Source organism: Lactuca virosa, chromosome 9 (assembly GCF_052849685.1).
Source record: "Lactuca virosa cultivar CGN04683 chromosome 9, Lactuca_virosa_CGN04683_v6, whole genome shotgun sequence".
Lineage (NCBI taxonomy): Eukaryota > Viridiplantae > Streptophyta > Magnoliopsida > Asterales > Asteraceae > Lactuca > Lactuca virosa.
The window spans coordinates 38614615-38638109 of NC_136434.1; the positions used below are offsets into that span (position 1 = coordinate 38614615).

The window sequence follows — 23495 nt, forward strand, 5'->3', positions numbered from 1 at the left end:
TTGGATCTGAAGTTGTAACTTCAGATCTGAACCCTCTCTAAGCTCTAGCAACATAAAGTCACAGAATTGATCATGTATGAGGTCCCTCTTGGGCATGAAGCCCCATTAAGAGCTTAGATTTGGCATTTAGAGCCTTAAAAGCAATGCATGTACGTAAAGTTTGTGACTTTACGTGATAAGTATGCCATAGAAGCCTAGATCTATGAATTGGAGCCACTGCATGTCTCAGAATAAGTCTGTATGGAAAAAGGACCGAACGGACTCGGCGAGTCACAAGGATGACTCGGCGAGTCTGATGAAGAAAGTCGTGAACTCGACGAGTTGGATGAACAACTCGGCGAGTCCGATGAAGATCATCATGAAACTCGGCGGGTTGATAAACAACTCGGTGAGTCGGATGAATTTCCCCCAAAGTTATGTACACGCATGTACCCGTCGAGTTTCGCTTAGGAAACCCGACGAGTGGCTTTAGAGTTCAATCGAAAAACGAGGGAAACTCGACGAGTCACTTGATGACTCGGCGAGTGCACCGGAAGCCAAGGAAACTCGACGAGTAGCCGAGGGAACTCGGCGAGTCAGGTCAACATGGATTGTTGAACTTGACAGTTGACTTTGACCATTGACCTAAGTTGATCTGTTGACTTTTGAGGACAGTTCTAGAAGGATCAGAAACTTACGTATACAATTCGTGATAAATATAGGTGGTGGGACTCGTGACAGTAACCCGAAGGTTGGAGCTGATTTCTGTGAGTCGACGTTTCGAGGTGAGTTATCCTCAATGTACTAAGGGGTCTAAGGCACCAAGGCCGGCCCATTGGATTTGATATCCTAGTAGTTATTGTTATGTTGAGTTTGAGTTAGTGATGCATGCCAGTTGATGTGCTAGTTGGGTAGATTTGTAGGACTGCCTGTGATACTGATTGATTACCTGTATGTGCATTTATCTGTTACATGTCGACATGTTATGTGGGGTGGGTTGAGGTTGTAATGCTCCGTGCGGCAGCCAACAAACCCGAGAGTATTCCAGATATGAGCTGAGGGCCCGGTAGGCATTCCAGACTCATACTGAGGACTCGAGAGCATTCCAGATACGGGCTGAGGGCCTGGTAGGCATTCCAGACTCGTACTGAGGGCTCGATGGCATTCCAGATACGAGCTGAGGGCCCGGTAGGCATTCCAGACTCGTACTGAGGGCCCGGGGGTAGTCCAGCTTGTAAAGCTGTGGACCCAGTGCATGATGTTCTGTTTTTCTATTGATATATATGCTAATGCTGGTATTGCTATGTGAACTGTATATGTATCAGTATTTTGGGGTGACTCACTAAGCTTTCGGGCTTACAGTTTTAGTTTATTGTTTCAGGTACCTCAGGGGATCGCGGCAAGGCCAAGACGTGATCGTACAGCTCCTCCTATTATGTTATGTTTCTGGGAAAAGACTTTGATAATCAATGTTTTGAAAACAAAGTTGTAATATTTTGATGAACTTGACATGTTTTTAAAAGTTTAAATTTGTTTGAAATTTTGGATGTTACAATATAAATATTGTATGGTCGAAGGCTTCATATCGAAATTCAGCAACCAGATACAATTTCCTGTAGGTTTTGCGCTGGTGTTAGAATTTTTTTGACTCAGAGAGTATCCTGGTGAAGCACAACCTCATACAGACTCGATGGGTTTATTGGAAATGTAGTCTGTCACACCCCCAAACCAAGGATGGCGGAAACGTCCGGGGGTGGAGGACTTCATGTATAGTATCACAACAACGAGTATAATAGTGCTCAAAGTAATTACAACCGTCCTAAAAATAGTTGAAAAAGTTACACCAAAGTATGTGTTTACATGTTCCAAATCAATTACATTATGATGACAAAATGAACTGTTCGACGATTTAACATCCCATCCTCAAAATGCTGTTGATTTCCTATTTCGTTGGTTCCCTGAGAATACAAGTAGTTTTGAAAAAGTGTCAACAATTAAGTTGGTGAGTTCATAAGCTTTTAGACGAAGAGTTTGGAAACCGATCTTTATAATGAGTTGTGTGTTACCAAGAAAAATCCAATATTTTCCTTATGAAAGTTATGCAGTCCTAAATCACAGGACCCAAAATGAACAAGTATTTCCCATACTTAAAGATATAAAAGTGATTTTAAATTGGCATAAAACCCTTTTTGAATTGAGAAAAATCTCGTAGACTTTATGTGTTATGAGTTGTCTTTAATTCTAAGACCGAAAGTGTACAAGTATTTTACCATACTTAAAGTAATTCATGTAAGTTTAAATCGCCATAAACTCGTTTGATTTAGAGTAAACCCCCTTTCAATGTAAAAGTTTCCATGTAAACTTGAAAGATTGTTAACTACCTATGTGAGTCGCTATAACCATACTATGACTAGAAATAACCTGCACAACGTTTTTCAGACGTTAAGATGCTATGACTCTTGTCACCCGTAGACCTGCAGGTCCCACTGTAGCTAACAGCAAGGTGTGGGGTGTCAAACCCAATATAGATCTATACACAATTATCACGCTCTCCCTACAAGAGACTCTGGTTATAACTTACAGGAATTGGGATCCCGTACTCGAACGTACGGGGAGAGAATTGCCTCACAACCTAAGTTAACTAGTTTACAAATAGTTTGACATTAAAATCTCTTCCGTGGAGGAAGTAAAATCACATTTTCTGAATAAATTAGTGATATGAAATCCTTAAACTATTACTTATTATAGTTTATCACGTAGGATATGAAAAACCCATTTGTTTTGAAAGTAAAACCTTTACCATGTAGTAAAAATCCATAAACTATGCTTATTGGAGTTTATTATATGCGTTCATAATGAATGAGTAAACCCTATCATAAATGACTAAATTTCAGTTTATGATGATAAATCAAGATAATACATTCAATATTTAGAACTTATGGTTATACAGTTTGCTCAACATATTACAAAGTGTTATGCAAGTTGTAAGCTGCTAACTAGTTTTTAACATTTCAGCACTGTTTTAGAAAAATCATAGAAAAATCATACAAAGTCAAAAACTGAATCTGTAAATTCTGAGAGTTCATAAAATGTGTCTAGTTTATTCACAATTTTTATTATAATTTTTGGAAGTCTTTAACTTGTGTTAAAATGTTCATATTCACAGACTGGTCCGAATTCATTTCTGAAATGACAGGCCGTTTTGTAAAAATCACCATAAATTGTAGAAAAATCGTATGGATATGTGCAAGTAGTCATTTTAAAGCAAAGAACCTGAACTATTTGCACCTAATACAGTTTTAAAAAATAAAATGTTTAAGTTGACCAAAACAGTCCGTGAATGGAGTCCAACTTTTCTGATGAAAGCTGTTAAAAGAATTTAGTTGTGTTCTTGGTGTTTTAACTTGTATCCCCCCCCCCCCCTTAAAACTTAAGAAAACGTGAAAAATATAGGGGTATGAACTCACCTTGTGTGATTTCAGTGGATGGATGTTGAATAAAAGAAGTATTCAACTCAAGAACACTTAGAATGTTGCTAGAAGATTCGTAGATCTAACACCAAATTGATGGGATTTGTGTAAGCAATCAATGATTTTGAGTAGGAGGATGTGAAATAATCATAAAAGGGATGAAGATACTTACCAAAAGTAGAAGGAAAGCCTTGGAAATCTCGAAATTGGGAGAGAAGAGTTGAGAGAAAAGTGTTTGATCTTTTGGTGGAAATGAGAGAAAATGAGTGAAGTGATGAGAGAGGGTGGATGTTCCAGCCCTAAGAATGTGGGAAAATGGTTGAAATGATGAGAAAGGACATTGACATGACTAGGGATGGGTGAATAGTGACTAGGGGTTGTACTATGAAGGTATGGGGAGGTTGCTTGTGTCCTTGTCCAAAGGATAAGTCAACACTCCACCTAAATATCTTACCAAATAGATTTTATTTTTAGGCCATGATTTTCCCCAAAATATAGTTAAAATATGAATATTTAGGGTTTATTATGTTAAAATACGAGTTTGAGTGAAAATCCCGCGTTAAAATCTCGAAAAACAGGCTCAAAACGCTAAAAATATTGGAAACCGGGCAAAAACTGCCAAATTCCGAAGTTCAGGCCGAGGATGCAAAGGTTCGGCTCCTTAGGAGCTTAGAACCGAAGGCGAGGCTCGGTTGAGCATGGGAACCGAGAGTAGAAGAGGAACCGAGAGTAGGGGTTCGGCTGCGCGGGTCGCTTCTCGGACCGAAGATCAAGTCCTCTCGGACCGAAGGTCAAGCTCTCTCGGGCCGAAGGTGGGAAGGGGAGAGTCTCGGTTCGGATTTGTCAAGGGACCGAAACAGACCGAGTGCTCGGTCCATTTCGGTTGAGAGGGTTTCGGTTCTCAGGAGGTTCGACTCTAAGAGGTTAGGCTCTTAAGAGGTTCGGCTCCTAAGAGGAGTTTCGGTTCCTAAGAGGAGTTTCGGCTCCTTAATGCTGTTTTTCGCGTAGACTTCCGTTTTCGAGCTGTTTTCGTCAAATTCGAGGGTCGGGATGCCCCGAGTGATTATAAAAAGTTGAGAGAGATTTGGGTGAGATTTGACATTCTTGGAGAGATTTCTCATACAGAGAGAGTTTTGAGAGAGATTTGACATTCTTGGAGAGATTTCTCATACAAAGAGAGTTTTGGGAGAGATTTCACATTCTTGGAGAGATTTCTCATACAGAGAGAGTTTTGGGAGAGATTTCACATTCTTGGAGAGATTTGGGAGAGATTTCACATTCTTGGAAAGATTTGGGAGAGATTTCTCATACGGAGAGATAGAGTGAAAATGATTGAGAGAGGTTTCGTTTGTGACATTTTTGGGTGTCCGGCTTCGCAACGCAAGGTCCGTAAACCCCGTTAAGCCATGTTTAAGGGTCCTACACACTCCCGATGAGTATGCAACATCGCTTTATCAGTTTGGTTCATTACTTACCACATTTTTAGGTTAAGGAAACCTAGATATACGAACTTTTCAATTGATGATTTCTCATTAGAATAGCGAGTTGTATAGTAATTACCTAACGTAAACCCTAGTATACAAGGGTTAGTTGAGTTGACCGGTTTGACTTGTTGACTTTATTTGACTTTGACTTGACCAGAATTTGACGGTTGTCACATAGTCTAGGAAACAACATAAAATGATGCAGCCAACAACCTTAATCTTACAAGTGATTCATTTAAAAACTGATTCACATAACTTTCATCTTACGTTATATGATTTTTCAATAGATTATACGCTGCAAAATCATTGTTTTTATAATTACTGATTCAAGTGATTCAAGTGTTGCAGTTTTTTTTGTGACACTTGTGTTTTTTTTAAACTGAATCTTTAAAAAAACCTAAACGAATCCATTGTTTCATCACATTTGTTTTACCGATTCCAGTACATATTCAACTAACCGAAACACAGGATACACAAATCAAATTTAATTAAAAGCTTTGTTTAGCATTTTTTATAAGTCAAGAAACAGCTTGCATCAGTTATAACATGATTGAATAACATAAGTAGCATAACAAAATGTATAAAAACATACACCATATTGAATCAACATATTCACATTACCATACAATTAAAAACTGCAGTCTTTAGATTCAAATAAAAAAAAAACTGAATTGGTAAACTTATTTAACCAAACAGGTATACTTCTAACCTTTGATGCGTCTTCTTCTCTTGGTTGTGAAACGTGAATCAGTAACCCTCTGCCTTCTGAATCTGGAAATCGGTGGATGTATATGTGAGCTTCTTCACAGAGGTTGGTTGCTCTTTATATATCATGCGTATTCGTTCCAAAAAAAGCCCAGACAAGAAAATAGAGTTAAAAAATGGAGTCTTTATATACCATTTTTACTTTGTAACTGATGGCAGTCTTTAATATCTACATTGGATACGTGACCTACTCCTATCCTTTTTAAAACCACTTACTTAAATAAATCATCGGCTCCAATATTACAATTTTTCCCTTTATGAATCATTAATTACTATTTCTTCTTACCTTCTTACCATTTTCTCATTAGTGGATCTCTCTCTCTCTCTCTATATATATATATATATATATATATATATATATATATATATATATATATATATATATATATATATTAACTATCTTATTAAAGACCCGTATGTTATACGGGTTTGATAAAACAAAAAATTAAATATAAAAGTTTAAACAAAAATTTATTTAAATTTGAAATTTTAGATTTGAAATTTAAAATTTAAAATTTGAATATAAAAAGAAACATATTAAATATTATATGAGTACTAATATTATAATTTATTGGTTATTTTAATTAATGCTGTTGTAAAATATTCTTTTATATCAGCTCAGATACCGGTTGTTGGAAATATAAAAATGTGATTACCACAACAAAAGGCTCGGTTACCAGTTACTGTGTGACAGATATATGAGTTAAAGGTATAAGATATAGATATATATAAAGAATAATAATTGCGGAATAAGTATAAATATGAAAGCTATAAATGACTGAAAGTTATAATAATATAAATGACGTAAAGCTATAAATAATATAAATGACTGTATTTAAATGACGTAAAGCTATAAATAATATAAATGACTATATTTAAATGACGTAAAGCTATAATAAAGTATATAAGTATATAAATATATATCAAGTAGGTTCGTCAATAAATTGACTGAACTGGACTGATGGAACGACTGGTCTATCAAGTAGGTTCGTCAAATAAATGACTGAACTGGCTTAGGGTTGGACTGGATCTTAATAGACTGTGTCTCTATTTGTTCATAGTTCAATCCGGTATTTCATATGTAACACAAAGTTCATTTTCATGTAAAATGGGTTGCTTACAAAACAGTGCAAAGTACACGGGTCATGTATTTGTATACGGGTATTGGGTGTTTTGAGGAGATTTGATGAGGTTGGAGTGGGTATTTGGAGGGTGGTAGGAAGTGTAATAATGTTGTAGTTTTGGTGGTGTAAGGTAGCAAAGATGGTGATGTTGAAAGAGCTTTGGGTGGTGATGAATGTAGATTTTCGGAGTAAATCTCTCTGGATAGCCAGTTCTCTCTCGCGTCTCTCTGGGGTTTCCCGTGGTCAAAATCGTCCACGAAAATTCCTAGATGTAGGTAAGGTTCTGAAGTATTGATGGTGAAAATCTCCCTAGTAGTATTTTGGCTGTGTTGTGCTCGGTTTTTTTATTTTCTAACATGAAGATTCTGAAGTCGAAAACAGAAATATCTCTGGATAGCCAATTCTCTCTCGCGTCTCTCTGGGGTTTCCCGTGGTCAAAATCGTCCACGAAAATTCCTAGATGTAGGTAAGGTTCTGAAGAATTTGTGGTGAAAATCTCCCTAGTAGAATTTTGGCTGTGTTGTGCTCGGTTTTTTATTTTCTAACATGCAAATTCTGATGTCGTAAAAAACAGCAAGGTGGTGATGGTTGTGGTGATTTGAAAGGGTTTTTGGAGGAGGTTTAAGGAGGGTATTTGAAGGGTGTTTAGAGAGTATTTTGAGGTTGTTTGGAGGTTAGAATAAGGTTGATATAAGGTTGATATATGGTTGATATAAGGTGGTGATGGTGGTGAAAGTTTATGAAGATGATGATGAATAGTGACAGGTTTTGTATGAGTTTTTAAAGCAGGAGGTTTTTGGGTGGTTTTATGGTTGTGTTTTAGTGGGTTGATGTAGTAGAGGTTGTTTGGTGGTGAATGGTTGGTGTATGATGATGATGAACGAAGGTGGTGAAGGTTTATGAAGATGATGATGAATAGTGACGAGTTTTGTTTTTGATCTTGATGTTCTTCATTTCATTGTTGTTTGATCTTGGTGTTCTTCACTTGCTTGTTGTTTGATCTTGGTGTTCTTGGTTGGGAGAGATGTAAGATGTATGGAGATGTAGCTGGAGGTTTTACAATGGAAAAAATGAACACTCACCCTCTCATATTACATACACACGTACATATATGTACAAGAGAAATTAACAAATATCTAATGCACTTGAGTGATGAAAGCTTTTGAGTAAAGGATTTGTTTACTTTGTGTCGAGTAGTAGATATTTGTTTGAGAAGCTAGATAGGCACGTTGCTTTGCTTCTTCATTTGACAGAGAGCGTGAGAGTATCTCATAAATTCATTTAAGATTATTGAATTTTCATAATAGCCCCTTGAGGTTTTGATGTCTTCACAATTTTTATCTCTTGATGTGTTTTGTCTTCAAACGACCAAATATGCGGCTATTTTTCCGTCTTTGTGTATTCCGTCTTTCGTGTATTTTTGTATTTCACATTTAAGCACGAATCCACGCAACCTGAAATAACTGATAATATTTGTCAGAAAAAATAAAAACAGTTCGTCTTATTTCAGTGATGATCACATACAAAAATAATTTTCAACAAATGCAATTATTAATTGAGGTGTAAATATGATATGTTAATTAAGAAAAAATATAAAAATGAGAAAATGACAAATGAAAAAACATTTAATCAAAGATACCAAAAAGTGACAAGTGTCCAAGTTAATGAGATAGTGACATATGGTAAAATTATTTTCATTTATTAGGAAGAAGGATTACATATTTCTTGAAATTTAAGAGTTACAATACCTACTAACCCGCAGTATTATCCAATACATCTACATGAATCGTTTATGGAATTAATTTGGGAATCAAACAATATTTTTTATTCCTGCTCACAATTCTGAAACTCTAAATCAGTCATATTCATTGAGAAACCCTAAGCCGTCCGTTACGCGGCTTCTCCTTCTTCCCGAACTACCATCCTACCTGCAACATCTCTTTTATCTCTATCTTACTCATCTTCCGTATCCGGTATCCCTATGTTACCATAACCCTTCGTTACACACCATTCACTGGAAACCCTAACCTTAAGTTACCTCCACCATCGCCCACTCTCTCTTGCCCCTCTTCTACCTTCTGTTACGACGACAAGCCCTAACAGTCTCCACAACCCTAACCGTCACCACCAGCGAATAGGTGATAAAAGAAGGTATTACGAAGAATGGAGTTGGTCTTTGATGTAAACGACGATGAAATCCCTCACCTTTCTTCCTGAACCCCAATTCTTCACTTCAAGCCTCCGTATATGTGTTTGATAAATGATAATCATTAACACCGCCATCATCTTCAACTGCTCCCGATTTTGAATTGAAAATCATAACCAATCGCAGGGGACCATTTGGAGTTGGAAATCCATGTCAGGTGGTGATGGTGAAATTGGCTTCCTTGAATTCACGTTTGTTTCCTTGAATTCACGTTTGTTTCATAGGTGTTGGAGCAGATACTTGGTGTGCTTATTAAGCTTGTGAAAGATTTGAAGTTACAACATCAACATAAATACGTGAGGAACCACTTTCATGTTTTTTTAACAAGACATGATTTTTTTTTATTCTTAATTTCTAATTTAGGCTAATTGCATAATAAACAAAATCTATATGAAAATTCTGTAGGATTAACGATGAACTGAAAAAGACTTGGTTGTGCAAAAGGTGTGAAACCATGAGCCCCAAATTGAGGTTCGTGTCTTTTTATTCTCTTTACCTATCACTTTGCTCAAAAGACATAAATGCCTTCCTCATGTCGTTTCTTTCAGAGTTTTGTAGCATATTCTCCTGCTTGAGACTTATACACAGGAATCAGCCCAACACTGCATAAGATAAGGTAAGATTGTGTTTTCTTAAAAAAAAAAATTCTCTTTGTGATTTTAAAAGGGTATTTTTGTAATTTTACAGGAAATATCTTGTGGAAGCCACAGAAGAAGCTTCACTTGCATACAGCAAGGCTGTACGTTGTTTTTTTCCATCATTTTCATATGATCACTAGTGGGACAAACAGTGACTCATTCTTGAACTCTTGTATGTGCAAAAGACGATAATGCCCTCATGAATTGACACAATTATACGGATTTGTAGGTGACACGACTTCAAGAATATCAAGGTGTTGACCCCCATTTTGACTAGGGCCGACAATTCTCGACACAACACGCGACACGACACGAAATAAATGAGTTTGGGTTGAATTTTTCAACCCGCCAACCTGTTTATTAAACGGGTCATATATGGGTTTCTCAAAAAATAAACAGGTTGACCCGCCAAACCGCTTATATTCTTAATAAAAAATTATTTAATTTTTAAATGTATTTATGTATCAAGTATTAATATTTAACAAGTATTATATAATATGTACCATTGATTCATAGACCATTTGACTGTTTTGACATTTTGACTCGTGGTGGATGGTCTAAGGTCGTAAGTAGTAACCTATAATGCTAAGTCCGTAACATATTTTTATGAATGTTTTTAATTTTCATTTGGATGTTTAAGACTTAAATGTCTAAAATTCGGACCCATGAACCCAAATCTGACCCACGAACTCGCCAACCTGTGAACCTGTATAAATAAATGGGTTGACGGGTCATATATGGATTTATGTTCCAAACCCGCCAAACCATGACCCGCCAACCCGTGACCTGCCAACCCGCGACACGTCAATCCGAACACGACACGATTGTCAGGCCTAATTTTGACACAATCGCAAGGCATATCAAGAAATAGTGAAGGTAAATTAACAATTTATTAATGAGAGTAAGACACGTCAATTTAATTAATAAAATGTTAAATTTGAGTTAAAACCTGTAATTTTTCAGAAGCTAAAGAATATGCAATGGATAATTCACCAAGTGGACATGGATCTCAACCGATTACCCTTGAAATAAATTGGGTGATTTGCTCAACCTCATCTTTTAGCTTCTTACTATTTTACAGAATTCTTCATAGTTGATTTTGCCATCCTGTCAGGGTCATAATAGCATCTCATACAACACTTTATTCAAACAGTATGATTCATTTATAATAACTTGCATAGTATAACTTACAACATTCACATGAATTTCTGATATTATATCTTCAATGGTGGCCTCATCGCCCATTTTATATTCTTCCAACATTTATTTTAGATCATCTTTTGAAATACATCTGCCATAAATCCTCATCATGATCCAAAAGGACCAAAACTTACAAACGATAAATGTTTCCAATAAAAAATGTGGTTGTGATTAGGCACCAGGTGTCCTTAGGCTCGGTCCATTAAATATTACACCCTTCATTGTTTTTTGGTGTGTGTGTTTGTTGTGTGTATATGTGTGTTGTGTTTGAAAGGTCTCACTTGACTAAACATAACCACTTTCAGTCAACTTCACAAGCGCCAATCTTTAGAGTTGATTGGACATGATTTAGAGTTGATTGGACATGATTACAGACATGATTACTTAAGAAAGTGTACAACACAAATGAATAAAACCATAAATAGCAATGCACTTTGGGTTTTTCTTAAAAAGTAAGAACAAATGAATCAAACATATAAACAAATTAGGTAAATTACAAAATTGATTACGTTTAATTTGTTAAATTGTTGAAAATTAGTGATTTTGTTTGTATACATTTAAAAAAACCGAATTTACTGGAAAAATCGTACTTAAAATATTTCGGTAGGAAAATTAGGTTGGGGGGACTTATTTTTGTGTTATATAGGTCATAAAAGCTCCAATCAACCACTAAAAGAATTTTTGTGGAAAGAAATATGGCCTCTATATATAGAGGCCACTATTCATAACACCAAACACCTTTTAAATAGCATTATTTTAACTGTTTTTAGTTTTTTATTACTATTATTCTTTATAATTTATAATATTAAAATATGTTTTAGTGTAATTTTTTAGTGTGGTTGGAGTTGAAAAGAGTTTTTGTGTTAGTTTTACACAAAAATAGTGTAAATGCTGGAAACCATGAGAGGTATGTACTACGACGTCGTCAAGTATGTACTACGACGTCGTCCTCAAGCCCTAAAAATAAAATCAATTATTTTGAATCCCCTCCTCCATCTTTCGATTGACAATATTCTCCTCCTATCAAAAACCCTAATTTTTCAACCGTCATTGCCACAGCTACACTAGGATTGCTATACCACCGCCCTCTTGTCCCATTAGTGAACCACCGCCAGCCTCCGTACACACGCCACAACCGGCGACGTCACCACAGTACGGAACCGCAACACTCACGCAGATCTACAACTTGATTATTGTAAGAACAGCTCTGTAATCTCTATGCTAGTTGTTGAGATTTTTTCATCTATCTGTCGTTGACATTCAATCAATGTACATCTTTGGTTCATCACTTGTGAATTAGGTGGGTCATCTCGAAACCCCTCACGTGATACCACATTGGAGCATTCACGTGGTACCACACTTGAAGTATTCACTATCCTAGGTGAGTTTTACTTTTTTTTTCGAAAAAACCCTAGTTCTCAAGTTATTTTTATTGAATTTTGATCCATATGCATGCTTAAATGATTAGTTTTTCTTTTCTTGGATATCACTTGTACCCAGGAGCACCATTCACACACATAGATACACTAAGTGTGCCATTTGGTCATCAAGTGTAAACTTTACTTCTAGGTAAGCTTGATTGTTCCTTATCTAACCCTAATTAGTTGATGTTTTCATTGGTCTTTACATACGTGATCATTCTTATGTGGTTCTCTCTACATTGGATAGTTGTTGGGATTATCTCTCTACAACGGCTCTTAATGCCATAAGATATTGGGTGGATTTAAAAAATGCTTTAAAGTCCTCTGGAAAACTACATGGAGATGTAGATCCGTCAAGTAAGGGGTTCAAGGCTCTTCAAGTCATACTTTGAAGGGGAGGTTTTAGAAAACCTAAAAGTATTTTTGTATTTTGATCTTGTAGGTGTTAAAGAAGATGACATGTATGACCATATCACGGAAGAATCAGCGAGTATCCGGCTACGTCTCGCCTACCTTTCAGCTGAGGTAAACTGTTCTTCAATAACTATAACTAGTGTCATACCCGTCTCGTGGACAGGTTGACAAAATAATAAACAATAATATTGGTTTATCTTATTTTTATAGCATATTACTTTCATTACTTTCTATATTAGTTGGTACATGACAAATCTATCCAATTATCTTTCTATCTTTTGAAAGTAAATAGCAATGTACTTTTGCATAAACAAAATCACATTTGGCACACATTACTACAAGCTTAAAAAAGGTTAGAATGCTATTCAAACACATGACATGAATGAAGAGTTAACCCTTAGTTACCATCTTCCATTTTTTGTCAAGTATTTCTAATTTTATAAATGTGTTATAAGAAAGTTTTAAATTATTTTCATGTTAATTGATTGTTTACAAGAAAAAAATTATCACTATTTTAACTGATGGTAACACAGAACCAATAACAGCTTTAACATGAATTATGTAATCTTTTTTCTGCCATAAGGACAAATTACCTAATGTTTTTCTTTATAGGAAGCAACTTTTTAAATATCTTTTTTTTTGCCTATATCGAAGCATTTATCCAAGGTAAAAAACTAAATAAGTAAGGTATGGTATAAAAAAAAGAACATTGCTAAGGTTCATTTTTTTATCAACAAACTTAAAAGCAAGTTGACATCCAAATATTCCCACCAAAGTATACAATTTGATAATACTTTTTTCTTATTAAACCAATGTACTTTCAATTTACAATAGTTAAAGACAATAAGAAAAAGAAAAAATAAAATAAACAAAAAAATAGATAAAAAAAAATGAAAGTGATACGGTATGGTACATGTAGACAAACAAATGCTAATACATTGTTATTTCTTGCATTTAGCCTAATAGAGGACATATGCAAGACATAGCAACGTACTTCCAGTTCTTCTTGAGAGTAATGGGTAGGGAAAATTCAAGTAACTCCTCTAGAACTCGATCCCATCATTGAAGAGATGCCATTAATATTGTGTCCAAGTAGTTCTTGAAACCCCAAATAACCTTTGACTTTTCCATATATGCTCCTTACTCAAAACGTCTTAATTCTTGAACCATCTTCAACTTTCCGATCATGCTCTTGTCCCTAACTTAACCTTTGACATTTCTATCAAAATTTCCATTTTGGAAACATTTTTTTATATATAAAAAAACTTGATAAACTTAGACCTAACCTGGAAATGATACACAATCAAAAATAAGATCTAAAAGCTTTTTTTTATTTATTTTTATTTTTTATTCAAGTACATTCCTATTAAAAAACCAATTCAGAAACATTTTTTTAAACTACAAACTCAGGCCTGGCCTAGATATGATAGACCTCAAAACATAAAGTACATTGCTATTTTTTGCAATGCATTTTCTATTTTTGCAATTAACCAAAGATATCAATGCAAGTATGTAAGTATGTAGATTTTTTAACCATACAAATAACCGAAATAAAAAAAGTACCAACTCTAAAATTGATTGCACGATTCTTTTTTCTTAAGAGGAAAGAAGTAATCTCATTTACGGGGTTGTTGTGTTGATGATTTGGAGAAATTGATACATTTTCATAGTCTAACAACAAAAGATGAAGCCAATCTAAAATCGACTTTTATCATGGGAGGATGACCAAAGATTTAGATTCGCCTGTGACATTCTCTATGGAAAGATAAAAAAAATTCAAAAATAACTTGGTTACTATTACAATGCATTAAAAATAAAGAAAAAACGAGCCGCTAATCATCCATCACATTAAATATAAATAGAAAATGAGACTATATAAAACATACATGTGAAGAGGGGTCTCCGATTAAGGGCCAGTATAGCATAAATTCTACAGCCAAGCTGCTTTCTCAGCCAAACAGCTTCGGCAACGAATCTAATATCTCAGCGAAGGTGCCAGCTTCATCTTCATGTTACTACATATATTGTGCTGAATCATACTAAAAAGAGTAATAAAATGGAAAGGTAAATAACAATTTACTAAAAAAGACTAATAAACTTGTAATATAGGATTATTAATGTAAAAGGAAAACCAACACACTAAGCATTCATTGTCCTCGATGAGAGCTCATTTAAAAGGAAAACCAACCATACTCATCACTCATATCAAACAAAGAATTAGGAAATGTTTTAAGTTATGTACAATGGTTGAATCTCGTCCGATTATAATAAGTTAAGTTATAAAGTTAAAAGGATTCAAAAACAGTTAGTGTCAATTCCTTCAAAACTTGCAATATAAAATCAATCAAGTTAGGTAATACTGCCTCAGACCTTCTACTGGATTAATTGCTTGAATCAACAGGATTCATTTAGGATTAATTGCAAAAACAGAAAGTACATTGCTATTTCATGTAATCAAGTTTACTTTTTTGCAATTAACCCAAAAACATCAAAGAAAGTACGTTGCCCTCTGTTTATGTTTTTCCAATCTTGATCATTTTAAAATATTTAACAATAATTAAATTTTGTAAAATTGACAACACATGACCACATGGTTCAATAATAGATAGTACCACAAGGACCAAAAGTGCAAATAATTTTCTTTTTACACCAAAAGAAAATGGTACTATTCTTTTCACAAATTTAAAGACTGGTATGTTGACTTTTGATGACCCAGGGAGCAAAAAAACTTTAAAATAGTATTATATAGAAGAAAAAAAGAAAAAAAAAAGACCAAACCGAGAGAGCTCTCTATAGCTTAGGGACTAAAAATGAAATTTACTGAAAATTAAAAAACGAATGTGTTTGAACTTAAACCTGCACAATGTGATGATCAATCCTTTTCAAGTGATATGTATTTTCTTGGTTGGAGTTAATTCACATGTACTCGCCTTGATTTGGTTAACTCAACTGGTTTGTTGTGATCAGGTTCTAACTCACTTGGTTTGAAACCATACTCGTCCATTGTACTCGCATAGTCAAGTAACATATGAATCAAAAAAATAGTGGAAAAGATATATATATATATATATATATATATATATATATATATATATATATATATATAGGGGACGGTTCACTTGAGATTAAAAAAAAGTAGAGATATTGAGATTAAACCTCAGCCACATATTTCGCATTTGCCGCTCTAATGCTCCAGCGTACCAGCAGCAACGAGGTATGCCTAATCATAAATGATTATATGGCAGAGAGGTATAATCATACATGATTATACATGTTTATACGTATATGCATAATCATAAATGATTATACATATATGTCTGTTTACAGATTGAGTAATCATAAATGATTATTACAGTTTGTCGCAGAAGAGGTGGTAGTGACAGAGGTGGCGGTGGTATAAGTAATGGAGGTGACAATGGTGGGGTCGACTGGTGTCAGAGGTGGTGGTAGTGGTGGTGGCGGTGGCAATTACGGTGGTGGGGATGGTGGCGGAGGAGAAAGGAACGGGTGGCATTGTATAATCATTTATGATTACATCAGACCTGCCGCGCCGGTACGCCGAAGGGTTAGAGCGGCAAATGTGAAATACGTGGCTGAGGTTCAATCCCATGTGCATAAAGGGACAAACTTATACTATGATCATAGAACAAATAAACATAGCTCACTAAAAAGGGAATCAAACAAAAAGGTATATTTCATCAACAAAAGTGGCTATCTACACAATTCTGGAATATGATTAATTGCCAATATTAACTTTAATAATAGATAAAGGAAATTTATTTATATATGCATTTTATATTTTGAGTGTAAATAATAAAGTAAATGCTAAAAGTGGGTAGAACTCAGAACTAAAAGAAGTGCAATCTTGTTGCTTCTGTTTTTTGCCTTAAAGATGAGTTTATGTTTTAAAAAAAATTTACTTCTTTACCGTACAATAAGTTCCTATTACACTTACACAAATATTAACAAAATCACACAATTATGATAGTCAAATAAGAATTCTAAAGCAAAAAAATTGTGTATACATACACTCCATCCTTTGTTTTTCTCCTACACTCCTTGGAAATGTATATGATTGTGTCAGATTATCATTAGTACTTATTAAGTGCCAATTTAATGTTCCATTCTCTCCACCCTTGAAAATATATGGTTGTTCACAAAACAATAAATATCAATATTTTAACTTCATAAAATAATTAAATGATGCAGATATGGGCACTACTTGTTCATGTCCTAAAATTGTAAAAGGCCAAGAAGTGCAATAATTTTGTTAAGTGCAAGTAGTTCGCTAAAGGAACTTGATCACTCCCTATGCCTCTGTCCCTTTACATCCCACCACCAATGAAGGTTGATTCTTTCAAACCAAATTCCTTGACTTTTTACAATAAACTTTCCTCAATTATTTTTCCTTCTTTTTCCCTAATCGTGTTCTCATTTTCTTAAATATAAGCCCTGACTTGACTTAACAGAGAGATTTACCTGTTTATCCGGTGTCACAAAGATAATTCCATTTTTGAGGTGTATAGGAATGGATCAATGGAATCATCATTAACATTGAAAACACAATAATTGATAAATCAGATTCTAAGATCTAATTTCCATATTATTTAATATCAATTTGAAGAGGAATTTTATATAATAAAAAGATAGAGTAAAAGTTCACCTTTATCTAAAGGCTTCATCTAGAGCAAAATAAAATAATAGCTAAATAATTGTTAGTTTTCAATTTCCATCTATTAACATAAGAAATAAAATATCATAATGAACAAATAATATCTGCTTCCCATGGAAGTTGACGGATTTTCCATTTTTATGTGGCTCATTTCTCTCATTTCCATTAATACAATCATTAGTTATCATACGGGATCCATCAATTTGGTTTATAGAGGTATTTTCTGTCATGAATAAATGCTAATATGAATTTCTTTTTAGTGTCTAGGACCTCCACTACCTGATCAATGTCCATAAATCCCTAACCTGCCTAAGAAGAATATGCAAGACAATCTAAAGAGCCATAAATTGAAAAGATTTACCTCATTGTATGGTGAACATAATCACCATTATAGAAAATAGCTCAAAACCCACTCTAACACCAAAAGTAAAAGATGTAAGCATTATTGTTGACTCTAAAGTACAGGGAATGCAATAACATTAACGTTATAGCAGACCTTTTGCAAAATGAGCAATTCGATTCCAATCAATCAAGAGAACCATTTAAATTTCCTAATCGAAACATAATATGGCTGAACTGAAGAAACGAAATTCGTAAAATCAAAATTGATAGCAAAGGGGAATGTATGTAGTTCGAAAGTTGGATATTCATACCGTATGAAGAATTCCAAATTTAATAGTCATTTTCAACTTCCTCAACCATTGACACTTCGATTAAGAACCTCTATAATTGTTTTCTTTCCACATCCCTGCAAAAAATAAGATAAAACCCCCCTAATTAGATTCAATGCACGAAACAGTTCATACATTCTTCAACTCTCTACAAAGATTCAAGACATCAGTAAACTTAAGAGCATGAATGAAGATTCATCAGATACCCACCTCTATAAACACTTTTATCAACCTAAAATTCCTTACATTTTCTCTTGATATTGAACCTCTTTCTAACCAATTGACCAAGAGAAATATCCCAACAGAGCGTCATTAAGCAAAATCATCAATGAAACGAAGTAAAGGTCTGAGAAAATGCGAAAATACATTAGGGAAACAAAATAAAACCTTATTCTTTTTGGATTTTTCATCTCTCATTCTTCCTTCTGGTCCTAGGGTTTGCTCTTGCCGGAAAAAGCTTCAATCACATCTCAAAGAGGTGTGTGTGCATAGAGAAAAGGAGTGGCAGTTGTGGAGGTGAGGGAAGGGAAGTGGAATTTGCCTCTTCTTCTTATTTATACTTCCAAACGCCTCCAATTAAAACTCAAACTGAAAATCAAATGAATCCATGTTTTTCCACATCAAGTAGCCATGGATTATTCAATGACAAACGATTCGGTTCGAGATTAAATAAGGGGGAAAAATTAACACAATCACAGTGTGGAGCTAGTAGGAGAAACGTACCTGAGTGGTTGTGCGAGATGAAAAACTTAGGCTAAGGTTCATGAATTGGGGATGATGGGTTGTACATGAAGATCTGAAGCGAGAGAAGGAGATGAAATAGAGGAGCATCAGGAACATTGGAGATGAAGTGGAGTCTTTCTTAGACTTCAATCAAAGAAACCTCCATACGTAATCGTGAAGCCAAGAGAGAAATAAGGGGAGATCGTGGGAAGAATTACAGAGCACCGGAACGTGGGAGGTGGGGAGAAGGAGGAGGGTCGTCAAAACCGATTGCTGGAACCGTAAACAACCGTCAAAATCGAGTTTATGCGGCCGAGATCGAAAGAACGTGGGAGTTTAGACGGCTTAGATTTTGAGGACGGCGGTTAGACTCACCGTCGTCAATAGTATTAATAAATTGGGTTGATTTACTAGTTAGTAGCCAGGGGCATAGTTGTCAAACGAGTCGAGTCATTTTTTTTTTTTTTGTTTTTGTTTATCATCTCAAACCAATTTCCCGGTTTTTGTTTTTGCCTTTAAAGAATATTGAAGTCCCTGAATCATCTCAAACCAATTTCCCGGTTTTTGTTTGAAATTCACATTGCCTTTTATCATCTTCCAAACTTCCATTGGGAAATTACATTCAAAAAACAAATGAGTATGAGAATCCACTTGATTGTTACAAAAAGCACAAGAGAAGTCATCAGAAACTTTCCATTTTTTCATTCTATCTTGTGTTCTAAGTCTTCCAAGAATAGCTAGCCAAAGAATGAAACAAAGAATAGCTAGCCAAAGAATGAAACAGTGACCGAGAATTTTGTTTTGAAACCAAACCAAGTCATACCAATCAACTTTGGGCTCTAGACTAATTAGAGAAGAAAAGACATGACTAACAGTAAAAGGAACAATATCTCGCTTCCAGTTCATCCACAACACAACATCCTTTTTCTTTCTAATGAGCCTAGGAACAAGGTACTCTCCAAGCTGTGAAATCATTCTCAATCAATCAAATGGCCAACTCCAATCTTCATTAACTATATCTTCATTAACAAATGAGTATGAGAATCCACTTGATTGTTACAAAAAGCACAAGAGAAGTCATTAGAAACTCTCCATTTTTTCATTCTATCTTGTTTTCTGAGTCTTCCAAGAATAAATAGCTAGCCAAAGAATGAAATAGTGATTGGGAATTCTGTTTTGAAACCAAACCAAGTCATACCAATCAACTTTGGGCTCTTGACTAATTAGAGAAGAAAAGACATGACTAATAGTAAAAGGAACAATATCTCGCTTCCAGTTCATCCACAACACAACATCCTTTTTCTCTCTAATGAGCCTAGGAACAGGGTAATCTCCAAGCTGTAGAATCATTCTCAATCAATCAAATGGCCAACTCTAATCTTCATTAACTATCACATCACTGACTTTATCCCGTATATTAAACCCAGCATTAGCTATTTCTCTATGAGATAGGAAATAACTCAAAGGACCTAGTTGATGCCAATTATCAAACCACATGGAAGTACCTTCACCATTTCCAATATGAGAATAAAAAGAGTCCCGAAGGTAAGGTCTAATCTTCAACAGGTTTCTCCAACTCCAACTCATTTTATCTTTAGGCCCCACATCCCATAAACTTCTTCCTTTAAGAAGGTAAGAATTAAACCATTTGACCCATAAGGAATTATGACGAGTCAAGTCATTTTGAATTATTACAAGATGTGTTTTTTATAAATGGTGCTGTTTTGTTGTTTTTTTACAAATAAAAGCTATTAAAATGCAGTTTTTTATTAATATTGTTATTTTTATTTAAACATGTAGTTTTTTTTTTTTTTTTTTATAAAGAGTAAAGTTCTTTTGTTAAAAATTGCATTTTTTTAACAAAAAGTGGATAGTTTTAACTTTTAAATGACTTTTGTTTGTAGGAAGAGATATTGAGACCGGCTCTAGAAAGGGATCTAGCAAGGAACAAAAAACTGGAGAGTTTTAAATTGATTGAATTAAGGTTAGCTTTAAGTTTATTTTTAATCTACTCTAAAAAAAGAAGTGTTTTTTTTTTGTCACATGTCACATTCTTATTCAATTTGCCAAATGTCATTTTGTGGTTATTTTAAATTAAATTTTTTTTTCCACATGTCATTTTATGAGCTTTTCTATTTTATTAAATTTCACATAATATTTTAATATAATAATTGCAATAATTATAGTAATAAATTGATATCAATTTTATTAATAAACTTACCTTTAAATTTTAAAATTCTCAAATTAAAGCTCTGTAGTTTTTTATGTTTATTTATTTAAATTATTTGTTTAAATTTAAAAGATAAAAAACATTTCAGTTATAATAATTCATTATTTTTCTTACTTTCTTATAAATTCAAAGTTCTCAAATATTGACTTTTTATATTTAATTTTTTTTCTTTTAAATTAACCCATGTAATGCATGGGTCTCCCAATTAGTTATATAAAAAAAATAAAGTTATTAACAACTATGATGTTTATATTTCAGGAATAGAGATCGTCATAACACAATCAAAATCAATTTGAGAGACCAATCAGAAGAGAATGCAATTTGTCTTATAGATATTCATCTATGGATTGCATTTAACCTGAGAAGTTATAACATTAGTTTATTATTAGATACCTTCTCATATCTTTACTAATATGTAAGTTTTTATTTTTCTAAACAGCCTTGCATAAAATAACTATAATTTCGGGGAATACAAATCATCAAGCGGTACAAATTTGTTTATTTTACATTATGATTATATATTTTTTATAATTAACTATCTATGTTTTTTTGCAGATCGGTCGTTACTTACTTAGAAAATATGTCAGACTCAAAGAAAACCCGGGCGTTTTTGAAATCACATTTTTCTTGAATAAAAAAGACTACAACTTTGACAATGAGATGGACTGGGTTGGTGATCAAACAAATAGTTGGCGATCGGTTTTAGAGGCATTACTGCGATGTGGCCAACTTTACGTGGGTGTCAACCAACAAGGTTAGTATCCTTGACATTATTTTTGTTGTTTATTGTAACATAGAAAGTAGGGATGTTATTCGGACTGGAACCGGACCGAACCGACCTGAACAACCCGAAAACCAAATAAGGGTAATTGCATGGACCGAGAACCGAACCAATTAACCAATACGGGTTCGGTTTGGTTTGGGTATTAATCGATTCGGTTCAGTTATTACCCGAATAACATGTACAAGATGATTAAGCACCTAATATAACCGAAAAAAACCTGAATAAACCGTATTAGGATTCTATAACCCAAACAACATTTACAATGTGATTATAAACATTGTATTTTTTATGACTTTTGTAGCTTATGATTTCTTAACAAATCCTTTAAATAAATAAATTTGTTAATTAAAAATAATGCACAAAGTATACATAATTGCTTCGAAGGTGTAAAAAAAGGTTAGAATTTGTGTAGTAAAAATGTAAACGACGAATTAACTATTCTTTGAGATATAAGAATGTAAAATCCAATACGCTCTTATTTGGGTCGGGTATTTAGAACCGAATAAGGTCTTATTTGGATAACGCGGACCGAATAAGCATAATATAGATACCCAAAAACCAAATCGAATTGCTTTTTCGGGCCTAATTTGGTTCGGTTCAGGTTTTCGGGTCAAATTCTCATCCCTAATAGAAAGAATCAATAAAACTATTATTTTTATTGTAGATATCAGAAGAAATTTAGAAATTAGAGATCTTATTCAAGATGCAAAACAAAGTGAACGTCGTGCCAATTTATTGGACCAAACAAGTAATAATTTTATTCTTAAAGATATTCAGTTTTTTCTGTCTCGTTTTTATGTACACCTTTTTTCTATCTTCTCTTAATGCAGGCCTCTAAATTTTACAAGGAAGGAAGTATAATTCTTGGAAATCAAAAGATGGATGAAGCAGAGAACTTAAGAAAGGAGATCAAGGTCGAAGATAAGAAAAATTAGTTCAAGCTAGTAGTATCCAGGTTTTTATAAATTAAGTTTCTTGTTTTTTTATTTTATTTATTTATTTATTTTTTTAAATCTATGTTTCTAATTTAATGACCTCTTTAATGAATCCTTCAATTCAGGAATAAAGAAATTACCAACAAAATCACTATTGATCTTCATGGACAATATAGACATGAGGCAATGTGGTTTTTGAAGCTTCACTTGTGGCTGTTTAACAATTTGCGTAGTATGATCATTAACATTAGTTTATTTAATATATTTTCACGTCTTTTTCTTTAATTTTTTATTCTTTACAACAATTGTAAAGGAAATTGTTGTGATAACGGGACATGCTGATGATCGAGAAACGGAATCGGTTTTGAAGCCAATGGTACAAGTATTTTTTATTCAATTTTAATTTTCAATACTTAAAGAATAAAAGATTTGCTTTTGTTTTGTAGGTCATTGGTTTATTAAAAAGATATGGAATGGAGCCTAAAGAATTAGACATTTCCGACTGTAGAGATGTCTAAACTAGAGGAAGCCTGCCAGGGTTGATGACAATATCATCTGCATTACTGTTGATAGATGCATTGTATGGAAATTCTATCTCATTGGACCTGGAATGGTCAACAAAAAAATTCGACTGTCTTTAGTTTCTTCACTTGTTTTCTTTCGCACCTGATGATGTGGACAAAAATTAAAAAAATCACATACGATGATAATGATCCAACATATATTTGGTCAAATATATGTTGGATCATTATCATCGTATTTGATTTTTTTAATTTCTG

General features: G+C 34.0%; 1 protein-coding gene across 3 annotated transcripts; it reads left to right on the forward strand.

The window, feature by feature from the left end:
- The first annotated feature begins 8623 nt into the window (after positions 1–8623).
- On the forward strand, positions 8624–23251 carry LOC145136352 (uncharacterized). Of its 3 annotated transcripts, XM_079070482.1 has the most exons (11): positions 11892–12061; positions 12167–12247; positions 12367–12435; positions 12535–12644; positions 12730–12812; positions 20672–20751; positions 21256–21362; positions 21437–21483; positions 21553–21751; positions 22446–22529; positions 22612–23251. In XM_079070482.1, exons 5-11 carry the CDS (start codon positions 12747–12749, stop codon positions 22617–22619), a joined length of 591 nt encoding a protein of 196 aa, XP_078926608.1. In that variant the 5' UTR covers positions 11892–12061; positions 12167–12247; positions 12367–12435; positions 12535–12644; positions 12730–12746; the 3' UTR covers positions 22620–23251. The 3 variants fall into 3 exon arrangements, 2 of the variants coding, with proteins under 2 accessions (XP_078926609.1, XP_078926608.1); XM_079070483.1 differs by lacking the exon at positions 22446–22529 and having other exon boundaries at positions 11889–12061; XR_013720403.1 differs by lacking the exons at positions 11892–12061; positions 12167–12247; positions 12367–12435; ... (6 more) ...; positions 22446–22529; positions 22612–23251 and adding exons at positions 8624–9324; positions 9434–9499; positions 9577–9644; positions 9716–9767; positions 9896–10118.
- Positions 23252–23495: the final 244 nt, after the last annotated feature.